The sequence below is a fragment of the Bombyx mandarina genome, chromosome 18 (assembly GCF_030267445.1).
Source record: "Bombyx mandarina strain Sakado chromosome 18, ASM3026744v2".
Taxonomy (NCBI): domain Eukaryota; kingdom Metazoa; phylum Arthropoda; class Insecta; order Lepidoptera; family Bombycidae; genus Bombyx; species Bombyx mandarina.
In genome coordinates, this window is record NC_143224.1 from 2235571 (window position 1) to 2247774 (window position 12204).

Consider the following 12204-nt stretch of genomic DNA (forward strand, 5'->3'; position numbering starts at 1 on the left):
CTATAATATCATTGTACGTGTTCAGGCCATGTTTTTTAATGCTTTGAGTGCATGTACAATGACTATTTGTGGATGTATACATATTTGCTTCCTTCCTAATTTAGACTTACTTTGACTTGCCATTATGGTTAACACTATAGTAAATTCAAAGTTATGGCGAATTTAATTATTGCACAATTACGACGAAGCTATTTTCCTACATGACAACGCATGGCCTCATGTTGCAAAACTAGTGAAAACCTACCTGGATATTTTTGTTCCTTATAATTTAAATTAAGATTTATTTTGAAAAAGAATCGGCCAGAACTTATTCAAAGTCCTAATAATAATGTCCAGCTTTTATTTTAACAGAAATTTCTATTCATACCTAACTCTGAGAGACCAACCTCTGATGATTTAAGGTAATTTAAGCTATATTCGTTCCTTTAATGAATTGGAACATTATCGCAATACGATCATCATACATTAAGTAACTCGGGAGCCCCTGATACATGAGCATCGTAAATACATCAAATAAAACGAACCAATGACTCAGGAAACAAAAGGCTAATGCAATTTATAATCGCGTGGACGGGAGAGGACGAAGTCAGACCAATCGATGAGTCTAGACGCGACGGCGACGGCGGCTGACCAATAACGGTAGCTTAAATTTTCATTCAAGTTTTTACATACAACCTTATCTTTGTACAAATTCACTGTACGGGTGTATGTCACTGAACTCCTCCTAAACGGCTGGACCGATTTGAATGATTTTTATATGAGTTTGGATTAGATTTATAAATCAGCCCGGCAGATGGCGCTTCTCGGTACCTAGGTTATTTATCTATACTGCAACTAAAAGGCTGGATCGACTTGAATGAATTTTTGTGTATGCATTCACAGGACGTTTGCCGGGTCCGGTAGTAAGATATAAGACCTTATAAGTTATAAGATAAAAACCGCAAAAATATAAATAGCTAGCTTTGTTGTTTTTTTATCATCGATTGAAAAATCTATTACGAGCTTAGAAAAAGCAATCGAGAACAATTATCGTTTTCTTAACCAAAACATAAATGAAAACTGTTTGTTGTAATTAATTTTGCGAGAACCCGTAACCTAAGCCGAAAACAATTAGTGGTCACCGCATTCTAATGTGAACAAACAATGCGTGCAGCAAAGATGTTTTTATCTATATATTTAATACGTGAAGTAAAAACTTTGTATCCCTTTTTACGAAAATTGCGCGGACGGAGGAGTATCAAATTTTCCACACTTATAGAGAATATAGAGAAGAAGTGCACGATGCTAATTTTTTTCAAAAATAATGCATAAAAAAAACATTAAATCAATAAAGAAAACATTACACACACTACCATGTATTTGACACACACACACGCGCATGCATACTATTTGTTTATTGTCAAATTTTTCTTCTTGACGTCTGTGGTCAAATTGAGAATAGATGATTATAGAAGTTTATTAGTCTTTGAAAATAGAATCATAATAGTGTACAAACTTATAATTTCAATTAATTATAGTCGAATTTCGACTACCGGGCGACCACTAGTTCTCTTAATTTTGTTTATTGCCATCATGTCAGTGTTGTCAGGCACTACTCACCTGTCAATTTGCGTACGGGAAGTTTCGTCTAAGAGCGACAAACACTATTAAAAAAAGATACATACATATAGTTTTGCTTATATAATTTTTCGTTGGTATCATTGTAAATAAGTTATCATGTTATCGGTCACTTTTAATTGTGTCAATAACCGAGGGAGATATTCTCAATGTAGCTATGAACTTTTAACAAGCATTTATTTTTTAACTTTTTAATTGCTAAGTTGGGCCTCAATTGATTTACTTTTTAATTGCTCAGGTGGGTGGACGAACTCACCGTTTTCCTGATGTTAAGACTTTATCGGAGCCCATAGACATCTACAGCGTAAATACCACACTACCCATTTTGATATGCCAGTTCTAAATTTCAGTTTTTACAGAACAACGACTGCCCCAAAGCTTTTTTTTTTTATTGCCTTTTTAGGCAGACGAGCATACGGCCCACCTGATGGTAAGTGGTCACCGTCGCTCATGGACGTCAGCAATGCCAGGGGCAGAGCCAAGCCGCTGCCTACCATAAAACTGAAACGCATTCAAACTGAAACGCATTACTGCTTCACAGCAGAAATAGGCAGGGTGAGGGTACCTACCAAAAGTTTAATGATATATAAATAAAAAAAGGTTAACCCTTTATTTTTTATAGAAGTTTTTTCATTCGTGATCGCGAAACATCGCCGCATCGTAAATAGCAAGTAAAGTAAAATAAACGCGATGATTAAACCGTAAAATTGTTTACCCACGTCTCCGATCCGCGGAAACCTTACAGAATGCTATAATATAATATAGCTGAATTAATCTACTTTACTCGCCATTAAACAGGCTATAAAATGTTCGGCGACAGTTCAGAGTTTAACGTCGTCTCCGATATCACCGTTTCCGCCCTAATTGATCACAATGATAATTGTACGTTAATCTACTTATTATGGTTATTGGATGTACGATGACTCATAATTAAAGTCGTTTGACGATTCTTTCGTCGCTTTCATCTACTGCGGTTGGAATTTCGTTTAGTCATGAATAATTCAAATCCATGTTTTCACATAACAAGCAATGTAAAACAAACAGAACTTAATCACACGAGGAATCTACCGTATCGAAGGAATGCGGGCGTCAACCTTTACGTTACATTGCGTGTTCACGTCACATGAACTTGCTAAAAGGATAAAACTAAGTATTTATCTTGAGTTCAGTACCTAAATGTACATTATTTTCCGTTCACACCCTGTATAATTTAAATTAGTTTTCGTTTGGATAAAACAAACACGAACAATATGTATATTATATACTTTTACACAACACAAATAGTATGCATTGATAAAATAAAAAATAGCCTAAGCAGGTTTTTTTCCTCATGTATACATAGACAACAGTGAAATGCAGCTGTCCACACATTTTGTTTTGAACAAAAAAGAAGGTAACAGTGAATTCGTAACATGGAATTCAATCTACGGATTTATATTAGAGATGTTACTAACAGGGTTTAATTTCAACATAACAAATACGGGATACTGAATATTGTTACTGGAAAAAATCAACATCTAATTGCTGACGAAAGACAAGCAAGCAATTTAAAAGCATATTGGCACAGCCTACTTGACCGCTCGTGAAGTTTGCTTCGATATTATGACTCTTAAAACAAGAACTCATAATGTTTGTATTTATGCGTGAAGTTACGACACCTCACACGTGAGACACACATGCACACATGCTTTACTGTTACCCAAAACGAAGTTATTCAGGTCGACTGATCTTTAGTAGTCTGATTTCATTTGGATCTGAACTCTTATTTCAGGTATTGCAGTTTTTTTCCCCCTACCTATTAGGTGGTAGCCTAAGGGGCTACTCCAGCTACGCCCGGGCGGTTAGGTGAGCTCACGGGCTCAACCTGAGAGAATTTGCTAACACTAGCCCTAGCAAGAGCAATACTTTGCTGAATCTACCACCGGAACGGAATCGCGACTCACTGAGAACATCCGGCGAGTTGTAGTTTGTGTTCGAATCTTGTTCCTTCGAGCAGCAACTAATTGACAGATTTCGATTATATTTTCCATTTTCTTTAGTTTAAAACTCACTTCTAACTGTGACAAAAATGGTCCCCTTTTTTATCAATTCATTACAACAATGAATACCTGAATAATTGTAAAATGGTGATACATCATAGAGGTAGAAGTAATCCTAAGAAGAAATGAATAGATTGCGTGAAAGACGATATGTGTAAAAGGGGAGTGAGCGAAGATATGGTATATGATAGAGGAGTATGGAAGGAGAAAACATGTTGCGCCGACCCCAGGTGACTGGGAGAAGGGCAAGAGTGATACGCGATAATTTTTTCGAAAAAAATATAAGTATATCCTTCAATCAAATACCATTCAAGTTTATTATTCTTTTAAGGCGGATGGCTATGGGAATGCAACCTAGCAATAATACACTAGTAAATATAAACGACATACTTACATTCTGTAGGCGTTCAAAGTTTTCGACATTATGAGAATCTTAATTAGCAAGAATAATCCATTTCACTTTAACACTAAAAACACTACACTTAAAATATAATACAAAAATATTCACTAATAATACTGTTCCACTATAAAATAATGTTATAGAAAATTAATTATTGGTTAGCTATTAATTCTAAAACGCATTTGCACATTTCTTGACGACCTCTTGGAGGAATTATGAACACAAGCTTAGTGGAGATGTTATTGTATCTAAACAATTTTAACATTTATTTTATTTTATTTAATGTTACAAGACACGTGTGTTTTTGGCACGTGTAACGACAATTAAATAAATATATACATGACAATTGTTGCACAATAAATGACAAGACAGAGACGGATATATGTTAGTGTCATACGTTAGACAGAGACGACATCGACAAGTGTTCAAAATAGATCAATCCTACGCAACTATCCCGGCGTCGGTGCGCTGTGTCGTTGATCTCATCGAATAGTTTTTTTGTTTGTTTGTTTATTTTTTACTCTACCGGTCTAGATCTAGATCCTAAGATTGCTAAGGATATAGGAATCTAAGATAATATAGGGTGTATCATATACACATACCACTTTTCTTTATTCTTCATTACATTGCGAACGAAATATGCTTCAACTCTTTTGTCCGTAGATCTTGTAGGTTGTACCTATGATACTAAGTTCTCTAATGCTGACATGTTTTGTTTGTCACTCGTAGCATATAGAAATGCTGTTTTGAAATATTTCTAAGGTGATTTAGTTCGATGAGTATTATTAAGTTTTAAGGTGTAAGTTGATGTACATATGTGCGTATTTTGTTGTTTTTGGACTTTTTGGTTTTTGTGTAAACTTAGATTTCTCAATTTTTTTTTTTTTTGTTCGCTTTCTACTTATATGTGATTTTGATGGTGAAAACTTGTTTGCTTATTGTTTTAGAGATTTCTTTATTTTGTATATTCGTATGTTAGTTTTGTACTGTTGGTTTTCTAAATGAATAAATAGAAAATAAATTAAATACAATAACACGGTAGCCTCATGTTTTAATTTGCTTTTTAAGAAAATCAAAACCGTGGCAAGTTGCCATTATTGGAATATATAGTCTATCTTAACTGCTATTAACACATATATTAACATGTCTCATGAGAGAATGGTAAGATCGACTGTTATGTTCAAAAACGCAAAACCCTCCTTTAATCTATTAACAATTTATTAATTTCCAAGCGGCGCTTAACTAGTTCGATACTGAATCACAAACAAATCTAAGAACGGTGCAACTGGCTCTCAAATATGATGCAGGAAATTGGATTTCGATTTAATTACGGAAGTGTAGTAGTATTCAAGTAAAACAACATTTATAACTTTTAAATAGTAACAGAGAAACATAAAATGATAAACGGTGATTCCAGTGCAGGCAACGACGCCGCAACGTCTGGACCGTAGTACAAAATAGCCCCAATAGCTTAAGTGTAAATTTAGAATTGTCATGGGAATACCAATCGAAGAGAGCATTCGATTATATGCTTTTACGCAACTTATAAGAATCGATATTCCAACAATGAAGTTTTATTAAGAAAACATAAATAGACGACCTTGAAACGACTCTGGTCCCTGGATCAATGACACTGATTTACGTAGCGGGGCAACAACCAGTCCAGGACGCAAATACCTATGCAATTATAATTTTATTGCTTTTGACTCAACCGCCAACCACTTTAAATTGGCTACTCTAAAAAATTGGACAGTTTAAACATTGCTAGTGGTCCCACGGTAGTTGAAATCCTATACTAAATTCTAGACTATATTTAATTGAAATTAGAGGTTTGTACACTATTACGATTCTATTGTCAAAGACTTCTTTAATTACAGATTTCAACAAGGGTGCACTATAGACAAATAATATTGAAGACAACAATATTAATCTATTCGCAATTTGACCATAGATTTTAACAATAAACAAAAGAGTGTCTGTCAAATACATAGCAGTGTGTGTAATGTTTTTTCTGTTGATTTAATGTATTTATTATGAAGAATTAAAACAAAAATTAGCATTCTGCACTCCTTCTCTATATTCTCTATAAGTGTGGGAAATTTCATACTCCTCTATCCGCGCAATTTTCGTAAAAAGGAGTACAAAGTTTTTGCTTCACGTATTAATATACCTATAGACAAAGGACGTGAATGACAAGATTTGTGAAGGAGAACTGTATCAGATGCACAAGCCAAATAAATGCTAAACTGTGCTATGACAGTACGAAGAGATGAGGGTATTTCTCATGGAATTAACCGTAAAATAGGCATTACTCCAAATGACCAATATTAAAAAAAAAAAAAAACCAAACTCCAACTACAGAGCACTAATAAAAATACCAGCTGAAGAAACGAGAACAGACATCAATCGATCTGTTATAACACAATATCACAATCATTGAACAGTACTTAAAAACGTACTCAAATAGCATCCAACGACAGCTAAAGTAGTTTCGTTGATACGATATAGGTCAGCCGTTGTGCTATTGTGTGTGCGAAATCATTTAAAACGTTTCCAACATTGCTTAATCACAAATAGCCGTTGCAAATCAAATAGCAAGCCAGTTATTTTCTTTATACTTCTGTTTAAACCTTTATCTTTTATTGATGGTGCACTTTAGAAAATCTGCTTAACATTTTCCGTTTTATGTCCTTATTTATTTAATTATATAACTAAAAATATATAAATATAATAATATCAAATTAAAGGTATTTTTGAAGGTTAGACGTGGCTCCTAAATGTTACTAAAGACTTAGTAAACAAATATGTATAATAGCAGATACCAGATTAGGAATGGTCATTTTTAAAGGCATTATACATTAATAATCTATCGAATAGTGCCTTTGAAAAGGATTTTTCATATTGAAACTTATTTTTCTGCAGTAAAAATATTTATGTTGTGTCCAAAGTCTGGAAAATAAGCCCACGGAAGGATATAATTTTTTTTTTTGATACCTATCTACGAGAATTACGCAAACAAAAGCATTTTTATTAAAAATATGTGGTCAGTGTTTTATCGTCAAATTGTTTTAGGGACCGACCCTCAAGCTAAATACCGCCCACCTTTTTAAAAAAGGTCAGCTTTAGTTCAATGTCCTTTAAGGAAGGGAGCCGTTCAAAATATCGGAATTTTTAATAAACCAATTCGTTCCAAATAGCTTCCGATGAGAAGAATCATTTGAGATGAAACAATACTTTTTGCTCACCTGTTATAAACCTACATCAGTACATGTGACTCTTTTTGCATAGCGAAATTCGAAAATAAAAAATAATACTATTTCTAATTGAACCCGCATCGAATTCGTTTCAAGATATAAAATGTAATTGGATAATAACAAAATTCGTAGTTATCATGATTAAAATGTTATACAGTGATAACTGGCTTAATAACCGAAATGATATTGTGTCCTATTATTTGACAGTTGATGACATACAAATTAAGATGGATAGACAGATAGAATTCAGATACAGTGTATACAATGGCGAAAGTAACATAATGCTCCAAGATTAAGATTGAAACCATCGGTGAAGAAGAAGAAAGACCTTGATGGGAATTTTAAACAGCGAAATCTAATTAACACAACGGTAATTAACTTTATAGACCTATTAAAAATCATTATACCGAAAATATTTTCTGTTGTGTACACAAATTTTTTTACAAACAGGCACACTCTACACGTTTTTAAAGTACACAATCAATACATTATACAAAACCTCGTTCACTTGCACGCAATATTTAGGGTCGCAACATTTTAACCAATCGAAACAGCGTATAAATCGCGTTATGCACTATATATCCATCGTAACGAAGAAATATCTGAAATCGCATTGAATTCCTGGACTAGAACATTGAACAAATTAAAAACAAAAGGTCGTCAAGAAAAAGCGGTAACGTTCTCACTTGGTTAATCGATTTACATTAGAAAAACTGCGGACGGTTTCTTTTCGGACGCGTAAACGTTTTATTTTTATTTGTAATTTAATTGTGTGCCGGTATGCGGTAGATATAGGACACGCCCGCCCCTCGTGAGCGTCCGTTGCGTACTAAACTAAATCGACTGAGCTAGTGTGGCGCACGCAGCCCGACGCTATGCGATTAGTATTATCGAGTCGATAGAAGACAGCGCGACAAGCTGATTTTATGAATATTTCAACTGTTATCTATTTATATTACCTAAAAATTCGAACAAAATCTAAGAGGTAGATAATTCTCACAATCTATTTTTTGCATTCAATCTAGTCATACTATTCATGAATTAGAGTTTAATTTCTCTTTATCTATAATTTTACATCACGAAGATGAAAGAACGAGCTTACGGCCTACTTGATGTTTAGTGGTTACCGCAGCGCACTTAAATCAAAACGGGAATGTTATGACCCATTTTGACAGGAGCCTTGAAATAGTCAGGGCGATGTTACTCATCAATACGCGCTCACTAGATATCTCACCAACAGTAAATTTGTTCCATTTCCGCTTCTACGTTGCTTCTTAAATATTATAGTTAACCATTTCTGTGCAGAAACAATAATTCTTATGAAACTAAGTATTATTTTGTGTACTGTATTTTTATTGTATAATTTATTGCATAGATAACGATGCAATGAGCTCACTGTCGAACCGATCAGCAATGCGTCCTTTTGAATCCCCAAATTTAAAATAAAACCAATATACGTGAATCGAAAACGTTGCACGACCCTATTTTCCAATCGCGTTAGAGGGAAGTCCATCCCTATCCTCACCCCTGAAGTTGTGCAAACTACCCTTATGCACACAGACGCAATGCGGGGGTTACCATGATTCCAATACTTATGGGATGATACGATCGATTTAGACAAAAGAATAACATTTAATAGATAAACTATAAGAAAATCATTCGAAAACTAAAAATAGCCTTCGTAGCTGGAGATAAAATTATTTTAGTCCAAATACGTTCAAGAGTCTCGTTACATAATAAAACTATGGCAAGGTCAAAAGAATCGATCGCTTAGAGACGCCGAAACGTCTGGATGAACAAATGTCTTCAATACGTATTAATGAACATTATGCAATTTTAAACCCGTCAATGTTTACAAAAACGGGTAATAATAATTTAAAGCCGTCTGTGTAAATATTAATTTCAATATAATTTACTTTTATATCTTAATGTACTGCATTATTGAGTTGTCGGAAGAAAGCTCCAGTATTGAGGTTAAGTGTTTATTCTGTTTGTAATTTGCAGTTTTTATGGATTTACTTTATGTGATGGTACTGAAAATATTGTTTTTTTTTATTGCTTAGATGGGTGGACGAGCTCACAGCCCACCTGGTGTTAAGTGGTTACTGAAGCCCATAGACATCTACAACGTAAATGCCACCCACCTTGAGATATCAGTTCTAAGGTCTCAGTATAGTTACAACGGCTGCCCCACCCTTCAAACCGAAACGCATTACTGCTTCACGGCAGAAATACGACATAATGCTTTCGAGCCGGGCACACCAGCTAATGCTGAGTTGTTACAGATGCTCATGAAGATCAACAATGGTGGGGGCTTAGCTGAGCCGTCGAAACCACTAGAACACTTTTTGAATATTGTGAAGTAAGAAGCAATGGTGGTACAAGTGCAATTTGGTAGCTAAGTTAGTCGGAGTAAACAAAATTCTACCTTATTTTAATTCTAAGACACGATTTGAAGCATTATCGAAACGTCTTTATTTATCTCGATCAAGATAATTCATGTTGACCTTCCCGATGTAACGGCGAAGCCTGCTAATTACAGGTACCTACTGCCGCAACGCGCTATCCGTGAAAATTAAATAAATTAGTGGGTCATCGGTCTTATGTAACGAATGAACGCTTCCACTGCCTTCATGGTCAATTGGTGACTTAATTTATATAAAAAAAAATAGCTGACCCGACAGACTTCGTAGTGCCTCTATCGATAAATAAAAGACCTAAACTTTTGTATAAAATAAACTTAAATCAAATAAAAGGAATCCGTCCGACGGAGGACACATCGAAGGAAAAACAAATTTTTTTATTTTATTTAATTCCGAGCATTTTCAAATTTATCTACCTTTTAAACCTTCTCTGGACTTCCACAAATAATTCAAGACCAAAATTTGCCAAACTGGTCCAGCCGTTCTAGAGTTTTAGCGAGACTAACGAACAGCAATTCATTTTGATATATTCTATAGATAATAAATAATTAGTTATATATATATATAAAATCCTCAAGAATTCTTTTGTTTGTATTTCGTTGATTGATATCGTTCGAGCATGGTCACCCTTTGTGGTCGATATTACGACTTACGTGCATACAAACAAACCGATCCTGTTTATACCTAAATATGTATATCTACTATAGAATAAGCCTTGTGTCTGATAATTATAGCTTGGAACATCAAGTAGGATTGTTTGTTTGGTACGAATTTTGTCTCATCCAATAAAAGGGTATATGTAGTACTCTACCAGTAAAAGTTATACCTTAAAGTTCATTACTCTACTGAGTATATTATGCTTTATTGTACACTAATTAAAAAACAAATGTAAAAAATACAATAGGTGGTCTTTTGTCTAAAAGCTGACAACCTGATGGACAAGAAGAAACATCTAAGGAAATATATTTGCCACGGTGTGCTTATCTATTGAAAAAAGAATGTAAATATTAATAAATTAATATGATCTCAATCCCATTTTACACATGGAAATAAATAAACAACAACTGGTTAAACGCATATAGTACTATAAAATTAAGTATTTTCGTGGAATCGACTAAATCTTTGCGAATCCCCTAATGTCAACCGTAAATATTTCACGAAACAAACCATCATTGATTTATGAACTATAAAACGCAAAGTCCATCGGTCTAATTACAGCTAAGTTAAGGAATAATCTATGATTCCCGATACCAAAACACGGCATATCTTTACTACCCGCAAAATGATTAGACACTTCGAACAATGAAAATTAGAAATCTTCAATAATTGCAATTCGGAAACGTTACAACAATTGGAAGTTAGATAAGATTATCTTCTCGACAAACAGCTTATTGTTAAGTCTCAATCAACTTTCACCATCATCATAAGTCGACGGGCGGCAAAGATTAACTAATTATTTTATCTGTGACCACCCTACATCGTGCAATTTACGTTACAACAAATAGGTTTCGTGGTGAACACGATTGAATTGTCTTTTTTCTATAGTGAAAGTTTCACGGCGTGAGAAACCATATTACGGTAGATAATATGTAGAATGATTGTAAATTTGTAATGAGGACTTTATTTATGAATTCGAAAACGTTTGAGAACAGACAGAAATGGTAATAGCATAAATCTATATCTATACTTCTATATCTATACTAATATTATAAAGAGGAAAGATTTGTTTGTTTGTTTGTTTCGAATAGGCTCCGAAACTACTGGACCGATTTGAAAAATTCTTTTTCCATTAGAAGCCGACATTGTCCCTGATGAACATAGGCTACTTTTTTTAAAAAAAAAAATTTTTTGTTTTGTTTCATGTGTGTTTTAATGTTTCCGAAGCGAAGCGAGGGCGGGTCGCTAGTCTTTAATATAAGAGTATCGCTTGCCACATGATTTAATGACAAAATCCACTTCGATAAAGCGGCACGACACGAGAACCCTCTCATCGTGGCCGCTGGTAATTACATTCCCGATCCTGCGGACAGAATGGAAAGCAGTCGACATCGCCCCAAACACGTCTTTTCGGATCCTCCCGATCCACTAACGGTGATTTTAGGTACCTCAAGCACAGGGCATCGTTCTCGTCGAACCCGTCGCTTGCGACGAAGGGCTCGACGAGTAAATTAACCCTCAGACACAGACCACTGAGTTTCTCGCCGGATCTTCTCAGTGGGTCGCGTTTCCGATCCGGCGGTAGATTCTGCGAAGCACGGCTCTTGCTGCAACGTCATCAGGTTTGAGCCCCGTGCGCTCACCTACTAGTTAAGGCGTCGCTGATATAGCCTCTTAAGGCTATCAGTTTAGGTAGGAGAAAAAATGCCAAAAAAACGATAAGAACAGATATCAGAAACATAAACAAGATGTCAATCATTAAATTTTAAATAAAGTAACATAAATAGTTAACCCAGCATACAAGGTGGTGAGCG

At 34.7% G+C, this 12204-nt stretch overlaps 1 protein-coding gene across 20 annotated transcripts in view; it reads right to left on the reverse strand.

The window, feature by feature from the left end:
• The window catches only part of Klc (kinesin light chain), a 60929-nt gene that overhangs the window by 37997 nt on the left and 10728 nt on the right, over nucleotides 1–12204 (reverse strand). For 7 of the 20 annotated variants that reach the window (XM_089734902.1, XM_028181415.2, XM_089734898.1 and 4 more), the window contains exons 1-2: nucleotides 8014–8152; nucleotides 4051–4180 (exon numbers count right to left, since the gene is read on the reverse strand). The exons of 8 other annotated variants lie outside the window; for them this stretch is intronic. In XM_089734902.1, the coding sequence (XP_089591028.1) occupies nucleotides 4051–4079 (29 nt within the window). In that variant the 5' untranslated portion in view covers nucleotides 4080–4180; nucleotides 8014–8152. Of the gene's footprint in view, nucleotides 1–4050; nucleotides 4198–7996; nucleotides 8154–12204 lie in introns of those variants that run through there. 5 more of the 20 variants (XM_028181410.2, XM_028181409.2, XM_089734891.1 and 2 more) reach the window with 4 other exon arrangements.